Source organism: Falco biarmicus, chromosome 12, assembly GCF_023638135.1.
Source record: "Falco biarmicus isolate bFalBia1 chromosome 12, bFalBia1.pri, whole genome shotgun sequence".
Lineage (NCBI taxonomy): Eukaryota > Metazoa > Chordata > Aves > Falconiformes > Falconidae > Falco > Falco biarmicus.
The window spans coordinates 33519042-33534593 of NC_079299.1; the positions used below are offsets into that span (position 1 = coordinate 33519042).

At 51.6% G+C, this 15552-nt stretch overlaps 1 protein-coding gene across 11 annotated transcripts in view; it reads left to right on the forward strand.

Annotated features, from left to right (window-relative positions):
- The first annotated feature begins 549 nt into the window (after positions 1 to 549).
- The window catches only part of LOC130157758 (sodium/potassium/calcium exchanger 3-like), a 280298-nt gene continuing 265295 nt past the window's right edge, over positions 550 to 15552 (forward strand). For 5 of the 11 annotated variants that reach the window (XR_008825023.1, XR_008825024.1, XR_008825025.1 and 2 more), the window contains exon 1: positions 673 to 851. Coding sequence is in view for 7 of the 11 variants with exons in the window: in XM_056357684.1 (XP_056213659.1) it covers positions 734 to 851 (118 nt within the window). In the remaining 4 variants the exon portion in view is untranslated. Of the gene's footprint in view, positions 852 to 15552 lie in introns of all 11 variants that reach the window. The other 6 variants (XM_056357685.1, XM_056357681.1, XM_056357682.1 and 3 more) reach the window with 4 other exon arrangements.

Sequence of the window (15552 nt, forward strand, 5' to 3'; positions counted from 1 at the left end):
GCGGGCACCTGGCGAAGTTCAGAGCGGAGCGTGGGGAAGGGGAACAGCCCCCCAGACCCACGGCGAGACCCCCCGAGTGAGACCGCACGGAGCGCAGAGGGATGGCAGGCGGGTGCGGGCCGGGGGCCGGCAGAGGCGGGGGCACGGTCTCGCTCGGGGGCTTCTTCGGCTTCAGGCGTGGCGAGCGCGGGCGGAGGCCCCGGCACCGGTGATGCCCAAAGTCCCCGTGTGCCCTGGGAAAACAGCGAGGCGGGGCGGCGGCAGGTCCGGCACCTGTGGCGGTGCGTGGCGGGCGGGGGCCGACTGCAGCAGCGGGAGAGGCCGCGGCCCCCCGGCCCCCAGCGCCGCGCGCAGCGGCGCCCCGGGGGAAGGTGCCGCTCCAGCGCCGGGCGCGCAGCTGACGCGCTCCCCGCCCGCGGGCCCGGGGGTCTCGGGGCGCGGCGGAGGCAGCCGGGGCCGGGCGGCTGCAGCTCCCCGCCCCCTCCCCGCCCAGGAAGCGTCGGCGGGGAGGGGGCTGGCCGGGGAGCTCGGACTCCCGCCGGCCCCGTCTGCCCGCCCGTGCCTCCATCCCTCCCCGCCCCCCCGGCTGGCCGCGCCCGCTGCCCGCGCCGCGCAGGGGCGGTGGGCCGGCCGGCCGGCGCGCAGGCGGCGGGGGGCGGGCAGGGGCGGTGCTGCGGAGCCCCGGCTGGGCTCGGCTCAGCGCGGCGCGGAGGAGCGGAGCGGAGCGGCCGCGATGGGCGCCTCGGCGGCGGAGCGGCGGCGGCGGCGGCGGGGGGACCTGCTGCGGGGGCAGCTGGGCGCCCTCGCCGCCCTGGCCCTGCTCCTGGCCGGCTGCGCGGCCGGTCGCGGCGGTGAGTCTGCGCCGGGGGCCGCTCTGGGGGGCGATGGGCCGGGCGCGGGGCCGCGGCGGCGGGAGGGGGGGTCACCTGCCGCGGAGGTGAGCCTTACCCGGGCGCCGGGGGAAGGCAGGGGGAGGGGCCGCGCGGGGGCCGGGACCAGCCGGGGGTCCTCCACGACGGGAGCCCCCCTTCCCCGCCCCGCCCCGGGCCGGTGCGGTGCGCGCTGGCGGGGGTGGCGGCAGCCGCCGGGAGAGGCGAGGCGAGAAACTTTGCGGGGGTCCGCGCTGGGGCCGGGGCCGCCGCATGCGTGCGGCCGCCGCCGAGCAGCGCCGGCGGAACGGGTCCCCCCGGCTGTCGGCGCCGGGGTCCCGGCGGGGACGGGGCGCGCTGCCGCGGTGCAGCCGCCCGCGTGTCCCCGGTGGCCGCGGGGCAGCGCCGGGCTGGCGCGTGTCGCTGCGGGAGAGGGGCTGGGGAGGGCGCCGGTCGCGGTCGGGCGTTGAGCGGCCGCCTCCTGCTTCGGCTCGGCCGGCTGTATGGGGAGGGTGATAGCGAGCGATTTGTATTTTGCATTGCAAATATGTGAGTGTAAGCAGAATTTACGCAAGGTTTATTTTCCTTTAAGTGAAGGAGAGTGTACCCCTCCGTGACTCGAATTTGCTTTTTAAACAAACAGACGTGTCTTAAGGGTTTTGCAGTGTCCAGCATGGTGTGAGGAATGCTCTGATCTTTAGGAAAGAGCACAAACACCAGTGAAGACTTGAACACAGTTTTTCTTATGGGGTATAACAATGCTTGGAGGCGTTTTTAAGATTTGGGACTTCAGTGCCCTTAAATTAATCACTCTTTCTTCTTTTTGTACGTGTGTTCTAAAAGTTACACTTTTTTCCATGAGCGGGGTGATTTCTTCTGAGAACTAAGGCCAGAGAAGACAGACATGAACATCGTTGTAAGTAAACAGGGGTATATGCATGTACTTAAGTATATTTAAGTCTACCCACACAGTATCTGCAGATGTGTGACACTAATACCAGTCCTTCTTTTACATAAACTTCAAAGCCTACTGGTGAGAAGGTTCTTCCTTTGGCATGCCTTGCTTCTCAAGCTGGTGGGGCCAGACCACTACCCTCTTCCCGCTTTCTGTCGGTGGGAAACCAAACCCCCTCTGGCCCGTACCCCGATGGAGCGGGCTGGCTGCTCACCTTCGCCACATGCTAAATTGTAGATTACGTGGCAAAGGCAAATTTCAGACCCATTTTAAATGGGACATAGGGTGCCACCCTTCTCTCTGCAGGGTAGTGTGGATTCCCATCCTGTGTTTTACTCTCCTTGAAGGTGGTTTTCCCAGTGATGCGGAAGGGAGCTCCATTCACTGAGTAAAGGCAGTGTAGGCTGTAGAGGTCTGTGCTGCAGGTGAATTCATCTGTGCTTTGCTTGAATTGCCCAAAGCGTTCCCCAGCCAGGCACCGCTAACATTTGTCAGGGCTCTTGCTGTATTGCTTCAGTTTGAGAGAGTATCTCATCTTATGATCAGAGTTAGCTCAGAATTAATCTGAGAGACAAGAAGTAGCATTTGGCATGATAGGCAGGGCACCCTGTGCGCCTGCGGCCACGCAGAGCCAAGAGCCGCAATGAGGAGATTTGTTTTACAGGTGGAAATTTTCCACAGTGCCCACTACATCTGCTTCCTCTTTGTGGGACCTAAGTGACGGGGCTCTCTGGGGAGCCTCACTGACAGCCAGCAGCCTGCTGCTCGCTGAAGTCTGTGTCGTGATTAGATAGGAGGTGGAATGATGCATCTTGATTTGGCGATTTAAATATTTCTTCCCATGTAAACATGTGCGGTTTAAGATCAAATACAAACTTTTGACTCAACTGCAGTGCTTTTATAGCAAAAGGCATCTCCCACCCCGCTCCCCTGGCAGGAGGCGGCAGCCTTACCCTGTGCTCCCAGGGTAGTTTTCGCTAGCAGAGTGGTGTGGTATGTGGAGTATACACAGTGTATGCCGCTGATGTGCAGCTCGCTCGCGTCCTTGATGCCAGAGGGGCTGACGGCAGCACAAAGCTGGGCGTAGGTTTTGTTGGGGTGCAGTGGAGATGCTGGAGTGATCACTGCTCCTGTGGAGCCATTGCATCGAGGTGCGATCCAGCCCAGCAGCCATTGGCTTGGATCACCGTTTTAGATTATGTGTTCTTGCTTTTAATGCTCCTGTTCTTAGTCAGTCCCCTTTCCCTCAGCCAGTCTCTGCTACGGCCTGGATCCAGAGGAGCATGGCCTGTCAAGTCACGGGTGACCTCTGTTTGCAGAGGGGTGTGAGGTGCCAAAGCCTTCAGAAAGCGCATGTGCTTGCATCCACTGCAAGGAAGACTGGAGCTCTTCCTGAAGCGGCAGGTAACCACAGTGTTTTAATTGATGAACCCTCTGTAGTGGGCAGCTCTAGAGGATAGGGCGTGAGGTCTGGTTTTCTGTTCCGGTGGCTCCCCCTGCTTTTCTGGATGATTTAATCTCTCCGTGTCTCACTTGGCTGGGTCTCTAATAGGAGGTCTCCTTTTCAAGTGGCTTTGAGATCTGACGCTAAACAATGTGTAATGACAAAGTGTTACAACGTTACGATGTTTATATGAATGTCCTTCCAAAGGTCTTTGTATTCCACAAGGCTCAGTCTTTCAAAAATAGATACACTGCAAATTAACAAGAAATCCAAGTTCGGGGACTTGATCTGGGTGGTGAAGGTGCGGCTGGGGTGCCTCCTCCCCTCTTCCAGGCAGCATAGATCCATGGTTATGCTCTGACATGCAAGGAAGTCACACGGGTAAATAAGAGGTGTAACTGAGGTCAAACACAGCCCTGCAGACCCAAAATACACCTGCCAGGCACTGGATTGCCATATGCTTTTTGGTCTGCTGCTGAGGGGACTGGAGGTGAAGGAAAGTTATAGGAACGCCTCCGTAACTCGAACAGCATGAGTCGCTCCAAAGCTCTGCCTGACTCTGCCATCCTCACAGGAAAAGCCAAAGCATGAAGTTTTCTTACTTTCTTTCTTTTTCTCCCACCCTGCCCCCCCATCAGTCTGACTCAAATTCTGTCTTGCCTCCACTCCTCCCTCTATGAGAAACTTCGTTATATGAGACCATCTTCCAAATTGTGATTATTCAGGTTTTTCAAGGGAGGCTTCTGAGTCAGGCCTTTGACCAGTTTACTCTCGGGGACAGCAAAAATAGCAGGGGCATCAGTCAGTGGGATTTTTCTTTTCTTCTTTCTGTGTGCCTGCGTTTTTGGCAGGGTGGTAAGGGAAAGCTGGGTCTAATTCTGCAGCCCTTACTCATGGGGATGGGCACGTCCAAGCAAATGGAGTTGCCTGCATGATTCAAGCATGGAAGATTTGGGTTGCTTTTAAGTCTTGTTTTAACTTGACGGGAGTGCAGTATTCAGAATGGTGGAGCAGGGCCTGCCAAGTGCATTTTGACTTGTTCTGAGACTTACTCCAAGTCCAAAGCTCAGCCTGATTTTTCCAGGACTGAGGGCTTCCTGGTCCTTCTTGCGGGCTGCAGAAGGCTGCGAGCATCCATGTCACAGTAACACGCTTACAGAAAGTCTCTAAGCCATCCTGGGTGGCGTGATGGGCAATGGGGAGCAAAGATCCCAGCATGTCTGCCTCCCAGCCCTGTGCTAGCTGGAGGAGCTCACGGGACTGGAATGAACCACGCAGGCTGTTTCCTCCCGACTGCTTTGTCTTGTCACTGTCCCTGCCTACCGCAAAGGGCTTTTCCTCACAGATCTCCTTACCGCCAAATTAGCATGGAAGAACTTTGGTGTGACAGATCCTGGTCCTCTAGCTGGGAATTAAGTGACAGATCCCCAATTTCATTGGAATGTTTTTGTTTGTGCAAACCAAGAAACCCAAACCGAATTTTAGAGGTCGTGCACTGAAAGCACAAAAGCAGTTGTTTTCCTCACCTCTTCAGTGAAGCGTAATCCTAGCTTCACTGAGAGTAATCCTAGCCCAGATGTAATGCTGTAATCGTTGGACCCCTGGATATGGGAATTTACCCTCATAAACTAGGGAGAGGCATCAGGCCAGAGCGTGGTATGCGACCTCTTTGGCAGGGAGCTTGTTTGGCCTTGCAGGAAATGACTTGTTCATTTATTTAGTACTCATTCAAGGTCCTGCACCAACAGCTGACAGAGGCTGAGGTCTTCTATCAAGCAGCTTGCAGCGCGGGGAGCAGCAGGGATGAGGCATGCGGCTCTGCTTGGAAGGAGCAAGGGGGAACATGCTTAAAGATGTGCTCAACTTTCAGCACCTGCTTACGGTACTGGTGGAGCAGGGCTTGTGCGCCTGGCTGTGAATTTGGGCTTGCTGCGGGATCTCCCTGAAGAACTGCCTTGGGAATGTTCAAATCTCCATACCTGCCAGTGTTTGGGGTCCACTTAATTAAAACATTATGAAAGTGTGGGGACGCGTGCCAGGCTGGTCAGCTTGCCAAAGCTGGGTGCCCGAGGTAAACTCCAGCACGCCCCTAAATTCATGGGGTCTTGGTCCTCAGGATGTGGGTGCGGGCTCCTTGGGAGCTCCCACCTCTGCAGGGCATGAAGGCAGAAGGTTGCTTGCCTCCCCAGCTGTTCAAACCCAGACAGAATGCGAGGCGGTGAATAGCAGAAAAACTCCATGATCATCATTTCTTTAGTGCCTGTTAAGGGAAGGTAGGCTTGTGGCTCTGTGGCTGCCTGGGCTGATCTAACTGCAAATGCTCTGTCCTGCTCTCGGTGCTGCTTGTGGCTGCTCCTGCCCACGTTGCCTCCTTGTGCATGGGCTCCTGCATTTTGCAGGCCCTTAGCTGAGTCTCCAGCAGCTAACACAGCAGAAAACTAGCTTAGGATAAATAAAGGACTTTTTTTTAAATTTTTTTCCCCCCCTTCAGATTAGCACACTAAAATGACTTGGTGAGGGTCTTAACAAGCTGTAGCTGAACGGAGAGCCCCTAGGTGGTGGCTGTGGTCAGAATAGCAGAGCTCATGGGAAGGTGGGCATGGTTGGTTGGTTTTTTCTAAGCTCTTTTTTGTACTTCCCTCCTGCTGCTGATCTTGAATGGTCCTTAATGTTGGGAAGGCTGGCTTGTCACGCTGTCCATTTTTGGTCAGATTCTCAAAAGGAAGGGCTCAGCTGGAGCTGTCATATATTCATGTGGCAGGTACTTGTGTCTCTAGCCTCCTGGGAATGAGACTGTGAAAAAAATGATCTGTCCCTGGATGGGAAAGGGTCATTCGGGAGATCAGCAGCCATCCCTGCAACAAGAAAACTCCCTTCACCTCTGGAGCTGACCCTGCTTCTAAGTGTTAGTCTGCCCCAGGGCATTTTTCTCTGTTTTGTTTCTGTTCTTTCTTTAAACTGATGGCAACCCTATGGTAGCTAGAAAAATACTCTTTTTTTCTTTCTCCGCTTCCCCCCCGCCTCCCGTTACTGTGCCTTTGGAACAGTTTAAATTACCCTTTCTCGCTTTCCTGTCCACAAGGAAGCATAGCAAAAATGAAAATTCATAGATTCTTCCCTAAGATAAGACTTGAAGAAAAGAGCCAGGTCTCATGAAACCTGTCACTTAAAACTTTGGAGTTTGGTTTTTTCAAATGGAAGCCAAATGGGGTTATGGAGCATAGAGCCTGAGGGATGCATCTTGTTACTGTTGTTACTTGGAAGCCAGTGCAACTTCTTCGTGCGATTTCTGCAAAAATACACTTCTTCTGCAGACTCAGTGATCATATGCTGCGCTGCGGTGGGAGCTGCACTTTATTGTCACAGGCTGTGCTTTCCCACCTGTTCTGAGGCACACTGTTTTTTACATCTGGCAACCAGGCAGCTGAGTTGAAGTCATGCATTTTTGGAGAAAAAAAAAAGGGGGGGGGGGGAAGAAGAGGTGTTTGCTTTTTCCAGCCTTGTTCTCCTGCCCTTCTCTAGACCAGTCTTTAAGCATGGGATTTTAGAAAGCATCAGGGATTTTCAAAAGCCTTGTTCTGCTCTAAGTTTTACCTTTAATATCACCACAAGTCAGGTCGAACCGATGCAGAGAGCCACTGGTAACCTCATCCTAATTTCTTTCCACTGGTGTGGCTTTATGGGAAGAATCAGTGGAGCAGTGGGCATGCCCTGGTGTGGGCAGGATGTTTGTAGCCTCGCCGCTTTAATCATTATGTCCTGTAGACATGCTCTTAGAAGAGTAAGGTTACACGGTGAGTAAATCTTAGTGGCTGGTCTGCAGTAGAGCTGCATTACTCACAGCATCAAAGGGAAATCCTTTGAAAATGGAAGTGGTAAATGCGTGTAATTTGCAGCTTGTGAGTGGACTTTTGGCTGACCCTAAAGGGATGAAGGTGTGTTGCCTCTGCAGAATAGTTGCTGGACTGTCAGACTCCTCAAGCTCTGAACAGCCTGTCCATGTGTTATTTACTGCCAAGGGCATCCTGACTCGGGAGTTTGCATTTAGCTACTTGAAACCCCTAGGGCACAGTTCCATCTCCCTTTGTCTTGTCTCCCAGCAAAGTTTATGTTATCTTCTCTTGCATTTGTCAAGATGGAAGGTCAAGTCTCCACGGCAGTCGGAAAAGTGCCTATTCAAGTGAGACTTAGGCCTGATTTTGTCAGCTTGGAAACTGATAGCAATGGAGCTGCGGTTATATGGAGTTGGCCATAGGATGAGCCCACTGAACCTGGGGATTTTGGAGGGTGTTGAGCCCCCCATTGCTTTGGCAATGGAGCCAGCTACATCAAAGGAGCATCTGTAAGACATTAAATATGTGCGGTCAATGTGTCCGTACCATAGCATGGCTGGATTTCAGCTTAACACTCAGATTTAAAAATAAAATGGGTGCAACCTCTAGACGCCAAGCTTTTCTTTAGGAACAGGCTGAGAAAACTCTGGAAACTAGGGGCTTTCTGAGTGTTGGGGGAAAAGGAAGACGAGGAAGGAAAGGGAGCAGGATGGGGTGTTGCATTCAGCAACAAGGGCTGATGAATAGAAGCACACAGTAACTGGAGGTGACCTGAGACTGGATTAAAAGGTGAAGTTTGATGTGGACTGAAGATGTTTAAGCTGTTTTTTTTTGGCAGTATCCCTGAGACTAGGAGCACTGCACCAAGGGCTCCAGGGGGAGGGCCTGGGTCTTGGTCTTCTGAAAAAAAAAGAAGGCGCTGAAGAGGAGTCCAGATGTGGTGTCCAGGGAGGAGGCTGTGTGGGACAGTACTTGCTGGGACTTTATTTGCCTTTTATGGACTTTTTTGGCTTACAGGGACTGCTGAAGAGGTGTGATTGAACGTCATCTGCCTATAAGCCTTGCCTGCAAGAAGCAGATGGTCCCCCAGGTCCTGCCTTGGACCTGAAAACTGCTGGCAGGCCCAGAGGAGAGGGCAGCCTGCCTCCTGTGATGCCTCCAGTCCCATGTTGGCCTTGCCCCATGCTGCAGGCTGCCCTTGGCAACCCAGGTCATGGGTGCTGCATCGGTGGGTGTGAGCGTGTGTTCAGGGAAGGGGGATGTACCTTTCATCAAGGGAGAGCGCTCTTGTGCACAGGGAGTGTCAAAACTGGTCTGGAGGCACAGATTTCGTTGTTTTGGAACATTCCTTTGCTGAGCTGAGCAGCTGTGCGAAGTGGCTGAGATTCACAGTCTGGTCTGACCTTTCTATGCCTCCAGTAGTGTGTGCGGTACTTTGGCCACCAGCCATGTTTGTGTGTCCATAGGCAGTTAGGCCATGATCCAGGGAAAGAGTGCTTAACTTGCAGCGTGTGAAGTACTGCGCTTGACTTCAGTGGGCTCATGCGTGTACGAGGTTAACCAGATCCTTCCTTGCTCAAGCTGTTCCTCTGTCCGTGGCCTCTTCGGAGGAAACGAGGCAAGTAAGCGTGTTCTCAAGTTATCGAGTGGGGAAACTGAGAGGCAAGTTTGTGGGATGCTGGTGGCACAGGGATGACAGACGCCCAGACGGAGCGCGGACCTGCAGATGGGTTTGTGCATCGGTCCACAGGGTGTGGACGTCTCCTGCCAGGTCAGCCCCGAGAAGTCTCCTGTGGCCCTGTGGTGGCTGAGGGATAAGAAGCAAGCAGGCAGGGTGCTCTCTTCAAGCGCGGTGTATCTCAGCTGTTGCAGTGGTAGAAGAGGAGAAAGACGTGTTTGGATAGTGCTGAGCATGCTTTTCTAAAGAGAACTTTGGTATGCCAAGGCTCATCTTCAGTATTCGCTCCTGCAGCAAGCATCACCTATCAAATGAGAACTGCAAACAAATTTTAATAGCTCAATTAGGAAAAAGCCTGTTAAAGTCCAAGAAAATAATACTTTTGATATGCAAGCCAAAAACATGCTAACTGAAGTACGAACAACTGAAGGGTCTGCTATTAAAATAATTCTTATTCAGAGATAGACTCATCTGCTTTTTTTCCCTAAGATGGCCAGAACATCCTGCAACATAAAGCAGGAGGAGAAGCGAGCCTTACATGGGCATTCTTTTCTCCTCCAAGAAGATTTGCCCTCCAGTTCTCTGTGCACCTCTTTGTGATAGTTGCTTTGTATTTTATTGCCAGCTCACAGGGAGAGCATGACAGAAAGAAACCCTTTTAAATGAGCGGTGCATGCACTGGGCCAGCACAACAGTTCATTTTATGGGAAAAGAAGCAAGAGCACAAGCCACGTCAGTTGACGTTACACACAATGATGTGTACTAAAAGGCTTTTGATTTCAGTTGTTAAGAAAAGAGTAGGTATGTATGATGTTTAACTCCGCAGGGTGGTGGCAAGTAGAAGAGTTGTTAAATGTCTTGCTTCTGTGCTTAGTAAGTGCTGTGCCATACGGAAGCTGATGAAGATTCTGGCTGTGATGCTGCTTGCCGGTGTCCCTTCTGCTCCCTGCTGTGCCAAAGGGTGCCTTGGTGCTGCTGCAGGGCTGGGGACAGGGGATGCTGTGGAGCCATGCAGACAACAGCCTTACCAAGCTGCACAGCAAGAAGAGATCTCATTAACTGGGGTGGCATAAAGTCCTCACGGGGATGTTGGCTGCTGGACAGCTTAGTGGACTGGTCCCTTGGCATAGCTAGCGTATCGTACTGTGGTTAAGGTCTTTTGACTGAGCGCAGGTTTTGCATCTTGGGTCTAGGTGAGCAGAGACCTTCCTGCTGCAGTATGGAGTGTACTGGTTAGCGCTGGCATTCTCACAAGCCCTGTTGTGAAAACCGAGCTAAAAAGACCCCTGTCTCAAAGAGCTTCCTTCCAACCCACCCAACTGCCCTATCGAGCTTGCTTGCCCACGGTACGCTTGTTCAACAGGTTACATCAGCTGTGCTTATAGCAAAGGTTTCGCTTGCCATGGACGACTTCTCAGAAAGTAGTGTCATTGGACGGGAGGGAGAAGGAGAAGAGGCAATGCTAAAAAACCCCCTTAAGTTAATTTTACTGCTGACAAAGTAAAATTAAATTATGAGTTTCATGTTCTTTGGATTTATTCTTGCACTAAATCAGAGGAGTTGACAAATCAAGCTTGTTCAGAAGTTTTCCAAGAACATGACTGAGTAACGTAAAAATCTCCTGAATCAAAAAACGATCCAAGGAAAGGTTGCAGGAGCCCTGCCTTAGCATTGCTCGCTGATGGGAGAGGCAGTCAGTGTGTTTCAGGGAGAAGCCCTATGGGCCTGGGAGACCTCGGGAGCCGTCATTGTATGGCTTGGGGCTGCACCTCCCGCTGGGCTGAGGTCTGCAGGGACAGAGCTGTTGCTGTGTCTGGGGTGAGGGAGGCCGCTAAGAGGACTTATTCGGGAGGTACTTTCATAAAGGTTTATCCTGGGAATGAGTGGCTGCGTGCCCGGTGGTGACATGCCCAAGCACTGCCTCCCTGGGTGCCGCACACCAAGCTGTGGGCAGCTCGTGGCCAGCGGTGTCCCCTCGTGTGGTGCAACCTAGTTTCCCTCCTTCTCTCGGATTTCCTGGGTGTCAGCTGTTCAGTCAGGTAAAATACTAGAGTTTTCCAGTCTTAGGAGCTTCCTGTGATGAAAGGCACAAGATCTGGTGACTCCCAAGCCCCCTCCTGAAATCCAGCCTGCCTTCAGGCTGGTGTCAGGCATTCAGCTTCTTGGTGTGATGAAGCAGCCTTCCAACATGCCACTGGTGATGGAAGCAAGTTGAGAGAGAAATTTGGGATGATTTTGGAAAGAATGAAACTTAAGAGGAGAAGAATGGAAAAAAGTATCAGTCGCCACCCATTACTGTGTGCTAAAGTCAAAATCGCTAGGGATTTTGCATCAGCTAATACATAACAGACTGCAAAATGAAACAACAGTGTCCGTGGGTTTGTTTTTAAAGCCTTGATCGTAAGGCTATTTAAAAAAAATAGAAAAGGCTTTTTGTTTCATTTTAGGTAAAAACGTGTATTTTCCAAGGGAGGCATGAGCTCTGTTAATCCCACTACCTGCCTCTTAGGTGCACATTTCCAAAGCATCTCAGGAGCAGGGCTGCGTGCCGGCTGGCAGTGCTGTTTGGATACGGAGGCTGAGGACTGTAGAACTGAAGTCTCAAATTGTTTAAATTGACTTTGGTGGCACAGTGCCAGCTGACACCAGCTGAGAATCTGGACAGAACAACTTGTCCAAGGTCACCTCACAGGCTAATAGCAGAGCAGTGAATTAAACTCAGGTCTGCAGAGTCTCATGTCAGGGTAAGTAAAGAACACATACAGCTTCTTGGAGGGTCCTGCCATTCTTAAAGCCTTATAAAGGAAGGACAGCGTCAGATACTTGATTCTGGTATGATGTGGAGTACTACCCTTTTGTGCCAGCATCTCTGGTTAAAAACAGAAACTTTTTTTTCTTCCCTATAGTATTATTTATTTCCTTAAAATACTTAGGAAAATTCCAGTTTGGGATTTTACTAGAAAGATGCCCTTACTCTGAGCAAGGGTCTGTGTTGAGCTGGGCCAGGCTCATTTCTCAGAGGAGAAAGGCAGAGGCACTGCCGCGAAGCTTGTTGGCTTGTGCCTGCTGGGGCTTGTGTCTGCCTTTTTCAGCAGGCAGGGAAATATTCCCCAGGTGAGAAGAGAGAGAGCGTGGTGTGCAGTTTGGACGGCAAGTGTGTGCACATCATCTGCTTGTAGGGACAGGCTGCCTTTTTAGTCATCTGCAAAGGAGTCTCTACAAACTTCAGCCATGGCTTAGTACGGAACGCCCCCTTTGAAACATTTTAGGAGGTTTCTGTGCTAATGTCACCCTGACAGTACATTTAAGGGCTAGTCTAAAACCAGTTGAAGCAGTGGTAGTATTCTCTTTTGATTTCAGGGGTGACAAAGATCCTATTCTTTGAGTCCTCGCTTGGTTTTGGAATTGTGTTTTCATTAGATGCATTTATTTTTCTCTGCTTTCCACGTTTCTGAATATTGAGATGGCACCATAGACCACTGTTTTCCTTGTACTGTTTTCTCTGGGGTGGGGGAAGGGAAAGATCAGAACGACAGGGCTGTTCTAGCTTTGGCCATCTGGAGTTATTCCTTAAGGTCTGTTCGGTCAGAATCTCATCAGTGGTTTAGAATCATAGGATGGTTTGGGTTGGAAGGGACCTTTGAAGATCATCTAGTTCTGACCCCATGCAATGAACAAGGACATCTTTGACTAGATCAGGTTGCTCAGAGCCCTGCCCAGCCTGACCTTGAGTGTTTCCAGTGTCGGGGCATCTACCACCTCTCTGGGCAACCTGTGCCAGTGTCTCACCACCCTCATCATAAAAAATGTCTTCCTTATATCTAGTCTAAATCTACCCTCTTTTGGTTTAAAACTGTTAGCCCTTGTCCTATCATGACAGAATGCGATATGTGTTTGCAGTGTGTTTGCAGCACACCTCCGTATCGTGGCTCCATTTCCCTGTCCCTCCCTTGCCCGGAGGCTCCCCAGTAGCAGGTGTGTACAGGTCTGTGCTGGACCTGCACCACTTGGACCCCTGGCAGCGCCTGGGTGGTGGTGCCTGCTGTGCCCCGCAGCTGAGGTAGAGCAGAGGGAGCCTGCTCCCAGCGGGGCACCGTGCTGCTGGGGAGGTGGGTGCTCGGTGCACTGCTGAGCTGTGTGCCTTGGTTCAGGAGCTGACCAGTGTGCTCAGCGTCTGAGAGCTTATGGTCGCTGTGTTTGACCAGAAGACAAACTCTGAAGCATGAGATTTCCCACTGTGGGTGCTAAACATACGAGTTGGTTCTGTTAAGCGGTGAAGTTGCACAAAATATGAGTATTAATGATGATTGTGTTCTTTTCCTGTACGTTACCGGGGCTCTTCAGAAAAGAGCTGAAACAAGTGCTCCCCAAATTAGAGTGTTTCCTACATGAGCTGAAGCGTGGGAATTTACAAGGTGCTTCCTCATTGTGTCTGGAGATTCTTTTCTTATTCTCTTCTTCCCCACCCCCACCCCCCTTGAAAGTTTTTCAACAACCATCCTGTAGGTATGGATGCGGGAGAGAGAATTGGAGGACCGCATTGCAGCGTGGGGTCTGCCAGCAGAGATGCACAAGGCTGAACAGCCTGGTTCTTGCTGGAGGGAGCCCCACCGCTGGCTGCCTGCGGCGGGGCTGTGGAAGGGGACCCTGCTGGCACCCAGCCGGCAAGACGGGCAGGGTTCTGCCAGCCCCCTTACATGGCTGCCGCCGTGCACCCGTCCTACCCGCTGGGAGCGGGCAGCCCTGTGCTGGGCTCGGCTGGGCCTTCAGCCCCGTGGGCTGGCAGGCAGGAAGGGCTGGCTCTGGGTGGGAGGAGGCAGGGACAAGGGACAACCCCAGACAGCTCAGTGGTGGCTCCTGTTGACTGGGAAAATGGCCGTGCCAGCCATCTGGGGTTCGGAGGGCCCTGGGAGGCAGGAAAACCCAGGGCATCTTGGTGTGGTGGGCCTTGGCCTGGATCACGGTGCGGGGGGCAGAGGAGGTGGCGTCCAGCGGTGCAGTTGCGTTGGAAGAGCCTGTCCGTCAGGGAAGCTGCAGCAGGACACGTCTCTTTTCTAAGGCAGGCGAGGCTGGCGATTTTACTGCGGGTGATTAAAATGTGCCAGTCTTCAGGTCTGTGATTCCCATGGCTGGTGGGCTTTGTCCCTCTCTTTCCTTATTACCAGATTTATTTCTAGATGTGTTTACTTACTTGTAATAAATATGAGAGAGAGATGTCCTGGGGCTTCCATATCTATTTGTTTGTAATTAAGGTAGGATTAATTGCTCGAAATTGTTTTTAAGGGCCTGTTATGAGATCAGCAGATAAGAGCATGGGATAAGATACATAATGAATACATTATGCTATAAATAATGGACACAGCCAGTGCACAGGCATCCCTGAAAGGTAATAGCTTATTCAATATTTAATTAAGCGGGTACCATAGGGAAGGTACTCTATGTCACTAAGGTAATTTTCAACCTGGCTTAGTGACACATGGATCAGTCTGAATGAGGGCAGAAACCTGCATGCAGCTGGGACCCTTGGTTGGCAACATTTATAGTAATCACAGGGAAATGCTTGTTGGCTGGAGAATGGGTGAGGAGGGATAATGTTGAGGGTTGATAGAGAGGAGGTGCTGATAGCACCTGGAAGATTTGTTGGAACTGGTGCTTTGCTCATTCTCTTGAGACTGAGTCGCTGATCTAGCAGCATAGGAAGCCTTATGCTTTTGTCTGCTTTGTAGAAGAACCAGGCTTTCCAAGAGGACGCCTGATGGATGATCTGCCCTGCTGTTGGAGCCCATTTGCCTGCGGCTAGCTTGTCATGGCAGCTCCAGACCAGATCCGCTTGCTGGCCACTGGCAGAGGACAAGCTTGAGTGGAGGAACACGAGCACCCTGAAACACATAAACTGCTGCATGTGGGATGCAAACCTTCACAGCCTTTCTTGAGCTCCTCATTGTGGTACTTTCTGCAGCTTTTGCTATCTGGTCTTAATTTTAGCTCCGCACACTGGGAATGAAAGAGATGCATTAGAGCAGGGAACTGAGTTTCGCTGGAAAGAAGGCACAGCATGAGTTATGAGGCCAGTGGCTGCCCTTCAGCGTGTTCTTATCTGTGATAGAAGTTGAGTCTTGTGGGCTTTCTGAACAGATACAGAAAAAGGGGAAGTACTGCTCATCCGCAAGGCCTAAATTCATACATTTCACATCTCCTCCATGCTCTCATTTAATTATGTTTTATCCCCCATTCTTATACTAGTTCCACTGCCATCTTACCCATGCCAGTGCAGCAGGTAGTTAAATGAGATGCCTTAGTGCAAGACCTGGGAGATGTGTAAGGGTTGCAAAAGTCCAGCCTGCCCTCCTGTATATCTCTCCAGGTCTCTCTGTGGGGGTTTCTGCTTTGTATTTCCTTGTCTGGCTATCCGTGAGTTTTCCTGAATTTCACGGTATGTATAAAGAGTACTTTTAGGGAGCATATCCAGATTCAGTATGTACAGGGGTGATGTATTCTCTGGGGCTGAGACTTTGTCTCCATGTTGTAAAGTGCCTAGCATGTTTCCAGCACTATGGAAAGAGTAAATAATGATGATTAAATTAATAACAGTTACAGATTTAGTGTTGTTGCAGGGAAACACAAGGGGAAAAGAGTTGTAAGGCAAAAAGAAGGGGGAGAAATAGTCCTTTTAACTTGAAAAACATGTTTGTATTGAAATTAGACACAAAAGCTCCCTTTTCCCTCTTGCTTGTTTATTTTTTGCAAGATTCATTTTTTTTTCTTTATCTTTT